The sequence below is a fragment of the Linderina pennispora genome (assembly GCF_002104995.1).
Source record: "Linderina pennispora strain ATCC 12442 chromosome Unknown DL89scaffold_199, whole genome shotgun sequence".
Lineage (NCBI taxonomy): Eukaryota > Fungi > Kickxellomycota > Kickxellomycetes > Kickxellales > Kickxellaceae > Linderina > Linderina pennispora.
In genome coordinates, this window is record NW_024468447.1 from 1 (window position 1) to 7057 (window position 7057).

At 51.0% G+C, this 7057-nt stretch overlaps 1 protein-coding gene across 1 annotated transcript; it reads right to left on the reverse strand.

Annotated features, from left to right (window-relative positions):
• Positions 1–4223: 4223 nt before the first annotated feature.
• DL89DRAFT_327620 (uncharacterized protein) lies at positions 4224–5936 on the reverse strand (the record flags this gene model as incomplete). The annotated part of the gene is made up of 3 exons (XM_040891551.1): positions 4224–4595; positions 4648–5339; positions 5888–5936. The coding sequence occupies 3 exons, from the start codon at positions 5934–5936 to the stop codon at positions 4572–4574; spliced, it is 765 nt and encodes a 254-aa protein (XP_040738959.1). The 3' UTR covers positions 4224–4571.
• Between the last annotated feature and the right edge of the window lie 1121 nt (positions 5937–7057).

The following is a 7057-nucleotide window of genomic DNA, read 5'->3' on the forward strand; positions in this document are numbered from 1 at the left end:
GAATTTGCAGCTGTACGATATTCCGCCCAACTTGCCAATGGGAGCCCAGTATTGTCAAACAAGCAGCTGCCTCCGTTTGTGAATAATATTCTAGCGTTGGCGCTGAGGACAAGGAGACACCTAGCTTGGTCTGTACGCTCATCCTCCCGGTATCTCGTGTCAATATAGGAGTTGACGTATTTTAGCGCGGGGAATCTGCCTGCATCAAATACAACCCAGCCCCGCAGATCCGTAGCAGCTCGAGGACAAAGGGAAATCTTCAGACACTCGAGTGTTGAACTGTTCTCTCTAAAGAGCACATCGTTGCTGAAAGGATAATCAGCAGGCATGTCAGTTTCTGAAGTGCTGGGAACGGCGCTCCAGTCGGTGAACCAAGAGCAGCGCTCTCAAGATGCCAGTCCTATCACCACACGCGATCGTTAGTGCATTACACGTGGGTATACGATCGGTGTACCGTCGTCAGCCTGAACAATTTTAGAAAACACCGCTGCATACTGGCTCTTAAGACCAGCATGCTCTAGTGCTGACGCGTTGCGACGGATGACTTCTATCAAGGGGCGAATCTGGGCCACTGATATCGATTCCAGTTCAATAGATTGGCAACGCTGGTAAGGGGATAGCTGTATGCGGGTATCGACCACAAAGTAGTTGAGACAGCGGTAGCGCGACTGGTCAGACCAGATATTAGACTGCGAAAACAAATGGCGTATCCACATAGTCATTAAGGCTGCAAGACTTGACAAGCCGCGATCTGAGAATTGGGAAGATCCGGTGGATCTCGTTGCAGAATGTCGGCATGAATGGTTATCAAATCCAGACTTCTGTACGCCATTCGTAGCATGCGAGTGCATTAATGAAAACACCAGTGTGGTGGTGCTGGGTACCACCAGTGTATCAAAAGGGGAAGTTTTGAATACTCAGGAGCTCCGTCCACGATATCCTCGCCTATCCAATGTATCCGCACGGTTTTCACACGAAACAGGTTGCCTGTCTTATATGCCGCTACGAGACTCCTCGGGTCAGGCTGTCTGCGGCACATATTCCAGAACCCTGTCATCGTCGTCTTGCTGCACCACCAAACTTCCTCAAACAGCCTGCTGATTGCTACCTCTCGCCAATGACGACACAGACCAGCAACTGCGAACAGACGCGCATATGGGCCACAACAGCAGCCATATGTAATATATGGCGTCTTTGGAAACTGCTGGACTACGTAGTCAAGGATCCTATTGATGATAGCAATAGGGTGTTTTGAGCACTAAAGGACATAGTGGATATCAATTAGGTTAGATTTTTGAGAGAAAGGACGAGGAGGGAAGTGCGGAAATGAGTCTGGCACAGTTGCCTTGTGAAAAAAGCAGATTGACATTGGCCTGGCGAATCACAACAATCAGGCCTACAATGCTAATAGAATATGCATGCTGGCAGCAGCCAGAGTCAGCTTCATATGGTGTCACTCGCAGCAGCAGATTGGCGTGAATATGCTGGGTAAAGAACTTGCTTCATGACATGACATCCGCCAAAAGACTACTAAAAGCAGTGTCTGCTGTTAACCTAGGGATGAGTGGTTATCGAATATATGGAAAAAATAACTTCTCAAAAGTGACTGAGGGGAAGAAGGAAGCTGGTCGTCTGTCTGGGCCTTTGTACGCATGCGTTTCGGCTTTGTCCATGGTGGCGCAGGGGGACTCCGGACCTGAATGTCAACAGCGGGTGATGCGGTTGCAAGATGTATGCCGCGGGAAGCGAGCTGGTCTGGGTCAGAGGCTTCTCCATATAGAGTTAGTTGCTCGGCAGTTGGGTTGTAGCACAAAATAGGCGTGCTATTATAGAGGATCTCTTTTATAACGGCCCTCCAGCGTTGGCAAACATGCTATAGTTGGAGGTATGGGATATAGGTATCGACATCATCCAGATCATCCAAAGGAATACTGTTGTCACAGATGTGGCCAACTCGATAAATAATATATGGCCTCAGTGTAAGCCCAGCTCGTCATTAGTATGAAAAGTGTTTTTTGTGAGGAGTGGAAACGAAATGCGGTTTCAGCCAGCAGTAATTGGCAACTCGTACTTATCATACGAATTCCAGTCCTTGTCGGCATCTACCTAATCGCACTCAACCATCCAGAATACTTGACCCCTCTCGTCTACATGGGTCGCATAAATATAATCTCTCTGGAGAAAGAAAAGCCTGCATGTATACTCTGTGGGCTATTCCTAAGGAAAACGAGCAGTATGATATTGAAACTGAAGGGAACTGTAAGAATTGTAGCTACGAGGCCCCACCTGGAATCCTTTGTCGCCCCCATTAGCGCCCAAAGATAAACGAAGCTGCGAAATCGGCACACCAGGTAGCAATTGATTGTGTCCCTAAAAACATTCTGCCAATGTGGTCACGGGTGGTACTGCTGAAAGGCTCAGGCTAACTCCTTTCATATCGACTGCCATTGCAAGTTCTACCCTGACCCCGTCGAGCTTGCAACAGTAAATGGGGAACCGGATAGTTTTGAATGTGAGGATATGCTACCTGTTCATCGGGGGTTGGCACTGTTGTGTCTCGGGTACGATACACTTGGATAGACAGCCTCCTGCAACTGTCTAGAACACGTTTACTTTTCGAGCACCTTTCCACGACGTATATTGAACGTATGAAATATGCTGTATGAAAGAAGGAAGAAGGAATCACCAGGTGAAAGGGCAGGTGCCCGTCTAAGTAGTGGCGCCGGTCGCCCAGAATAGTATGGCCGGCCATTGTGGCCTAAAGGTCTTGATCCATGGGTTCCTAAGATCATAAGGATTTGGAACCACAGGCACTAACAAGTCAGGGAGCCGAGGCTAGAGTTCGCAGCCAATTCAATGGCAGCGGTTAGACGTTGTTGCCATTCGCTGTCAGATCGACCACACGATTTCCAATCCCAGAGGGTCTGGGTTGATAGCATGTATTTGCTGCTGATGAGGTTGTACAATAGGATACTTAATGAGTCTCATTACAATAGAAACTATGCTAGGTCTGGGTTGTGGTAGCCTTAAATCCACTTGAGGTGATCGTCTTCAAACGTGGTGTAGCACAGAAACTCGTTTGGACAGCCCGCCACGATGTGTCGGTGCAAACCCGGTAGCACGCGCACCAATATCCTCGCTGGCCTGCCTCTGCATCACCGCGCCAGTGACAATCATCACCTTGCAATCAGGCGCAGCCAAAAACTTCATGGTCTCGATCATCTTCCCCAGGCAGTCTCTGTTCAGGAATGGCGGATCGGTGTAAATGAACTTGAATCTGCCCTTTAGCGACTCGGCGCCTGTGAAATCAAATGGTTTGTTGTAGTCGTAGAGCACGAACTGGTCCTTGAATACACCAAAGCGCTGGTCAATCTCAAACACATAGGCGCGCGGCCGTGCAGCGTCTTTGCGACGCAAAGCGACATAGGCAGTGGGCGCACTTATGAAAGCTACATAGTCGGATTCTTCTGTGTGCCGGAGAGCTGTGTCGGCCAGGAAGTTGGCGGTTGCGTCGTCGTACCAAAACTGGCTTAGCTGCCAGTCCTCCTGGAACATATCCATGGTAACCTCCAGCTGCTTGTCGTCAAAGTCTTGCTCTGCCTTTTCCTTTAGCCGCTCGAACGACGTGTCCATTGCCTCCTTCTCGTCAAGGAATGACTGAAGGACAGCCAGTGTGTCGGCAGACAAGGAGAACGAGTCGTCTTCGGTGCTCATTCGGTGAATTTGAAAAAAAAACTGAAACGCAAGACAAGAGGCAGTTCTCGCAAGCATAAAGAAATCTGTCGAAATAGTGCTGCAGGATTTTTTGCTTGTGGTGGCAGCTACAAAACCGGTTTCGACACTTGGTTCTGGTGTGGCTTTTCAGACTTGTTTCTGGCCAGAGCCGCCGATCAGCCCAAACCCCCACTGTTCTGTCATATTTTTGCTCAAGCTTACATGCTGTCCAGCGCTATGCATACTAGCTAACGCTGTTCTGCATATGAGCACACAGCATAGCCATAAAATAACAGCGATAGTTGAATGGTCGCTTGGCAAGAGCAACTCATGTAGAGATTAGCTAGGGTAGCATGCAACGCCATCGGATATGATGCTATATCCAAAAACGCACATAACCATTTACGGACCCCTCGCCCAAAAAAAGAAAGAAATGCCAATGATATTCGGCTATATGCAATTTTTCATTTCAATGAAGCCATTAACAATATTGCCGAGAAATCATGCATCCCCAGGGTTATTGTGGATACCAGAGGAAATAACTATGCAATATATTCCGAAGGATATGGTGTGGAAACAAACGGACGGGAGTCAGCCCAGAAAAGTTGGTGAGCGGAGGAGTGAAGGGCATTTATATGCTCTCCTGATGTAGCCAAGACCTTGGCACGCGAGTTGCTTTTCGGGTAACAGTGGTTCTTACGATATATCCTGTACCCATGCAACCATGACGGTGATATCATCAGGCTTACACTGCCTGGCGGCAACACCACGCGAGCGACTACCTTGTGTACCCGGTCTAATAACCGGCAAAAGGTAGTTGAAAACAGCCTCCTGAACAATTCTGAAAGTAAATCGTGTCAAAGATACACTATCAGCTCTGGCTGTGCTAGGCTCACGGACATATTTCCTGGCCAATTTTTCAATATGCTTTACGTCCATATTGTCAAACAGCCCGTCGGTAGCAATAATCGCCATATTGTTGTGTGCCAGGTAGACGATCTCTTCCAGCGCATCACGGGGGGTATCAGTTTTCTGACGCTTCAAATTCCTGATGATTTCTCTCTCAGCGCCATCTGTCAGCAGCGAATAGTCCTTTCGCGGCCGGTAGTAGCATAGATCATCCACCTGGCCACTAGCACTGCCATACGAAGTGTTGGTGTCCTTAGGAGGGCGAAACGAAATCTGGTATGGCATATTGGGCGAATGGACTTGCCCTGGTGACACGAACACTGCCTCCTGGCGACAATTTAGCACAATAGACCGCGAGTCGCCCAGCTGCGCAAGGTGCAGAGTTCCAGTCTTAAGCGACAGACTGGCAATAGTTTCAGTTGACGACCCATATACCGGAATACCATCATATTTCATAGCCGCAACTGCCTTGTGCATAATTTCCTTTGGGTTGCCATCTTGCACCCTTGCCACGGCATGGGCAGAGTACGCAGTCAGCGAACGGCTGAATCTGGCTGAACTGATTCCCCGACGCTTCCAGCCGCCGACTCCATCCGCCACACCAAACACAAGGGTGTCCCTGTTGCGTGCATGAAACATCGAGTCGTCGCCCGAGTATGCTCTCTCCCGTCGCTTGTAGGGAGTGGAGTCGTTAATGACAACGGTCTCATAGCGGACTGGCGGTAAAAATGTGAACTGGCCAGCCCTAAACTCGTTCAGATTGTCCTTTGCGTACTTTTGTGCATCGGCCTTTGATATCCACGCCGACGAAAGTACCACCTGGAAGAGTGTGCGTGGTGGAGCGGTGGTTAATTTTCTCGGCTTTGGGCATTTTGATGAGAGGAAAGAAGGAATAAATAGAAATGTGTTTTCCAGGCAGGTCCAGGCATTGGATATGTGCTGCTCTTTATATGCACTGGCTGCTCCTGCTTTTTTGTGGCAGGGGAGGGTGACGAGCTTATTCCAGGAGCTGCTGTTCGACGGCAGCCGTAGCAAATGCGTTTTACCCCAACTCGGACCAATAGACTGCAGGGCTAAGTATAGACTGCGGTTCGCCGATTTAGCAGAAGCAGCATTGTTTGACGTGTCAGCATGCGAGCCCTGCTCCGTTGCCCTGTTGGTGCTGCGCATGGCGGATTTGCAGGGGGTGGTTTACCGTTGGCCATTATCTGCTGTTGTTCATATGGAGCTTTCATGTGGAGAGGGGGGAGAGCTTTTTGTTTACCTAGCATCTGGGCCATGCCAGGCGGCTCGAGGTTGGCCTCCTTTGGCATGGCTGGAGCGGTATTTTACTACCCTGTGCTGACAGATCCAGAGTGTATTTGCTGCGGTGTTTCAGGTAGATGATTCATCCGCAGCAAGGGTCATTAGCTAGCTTATCCGGTCAGGACCGCTCAGCACCACTTGCAAAGAAAAAGCCACGGATGCATTAATGACAGCAAAACACGCAAAGGGGGGAAAGAAAAAGCTAGAGCTTTGCCTTGGCCTGGTTGACCTTGGCGTTCTCGCGCACCCAGGCAATCATAACCGTCACATCGTCAGGCTTCCCGCCCTCGTAATTGTATCCGGCGAGCTTTGCGCGCTCAGCAAACGGCGAGCGCAAGTCGTGCTGAATGTAGTTAGCCACAGCCTGGGCTGCAATGCTGTAGGCCAGGCCGCCGAACAAATCGGCCTTGGGGCGCCCAGTGACGTTTTTGGTGACGTTGGAGATTTTGTCAATGGCGCCCATGAACCGCTCCGCCAACTTCTCGACCTCTTCCACCCGCACATTATCGAACAGCCCGTCGGTCGCCGCCACCACGACGTCGTTATGCGACAACCTGTGCGAGTCCTCGCGCGCATCATTCGGAGTATCAAAGCCGACGGCAGTCAGATCGGCAAACGAGTCCTCATGCTCCCGGTCGGACTGCGGCTGGGGGCGGAAGAACTGCGCGTTCTCTTCATTCTCCGGGTCGCTCTTGGGCAGCGGCGGCGTGTCGCCGGTGGGCGGAATGGTCAGCTGGTACGGCATGTTGAACCGGTGCTGCTGCTCGGCCGACACAAACTTGGCCTTCTGCTTTGCGTCCAGGACCACATACGTCGAGTCGCCGAGCTGCGCTGTCCGCAAAGTGCCGGTGGCCAAAGACAGGTTCGCAATCAGCTCGGTCGAGCTCCCGTATGCGGGGATCTGGTCGAACCGCATGTTGGCAAACGCCCGCCGCATCACCTCCTTGGGGTCGACGTCGTCGGATTCGTGCAGGAGGAAGCTCCGCTGCACCGCATCGGCCGAGTAGGCTGTCAATGACCGGCTGAACACCGACGGGTCGATGCCCGAGTCGTTCCACCCGCCGACGCCGTCGGCCACGCCAAACACCAGGTTCTGCTTGTTGCGCGCGTGGAACAGCGAGTCCTCGCC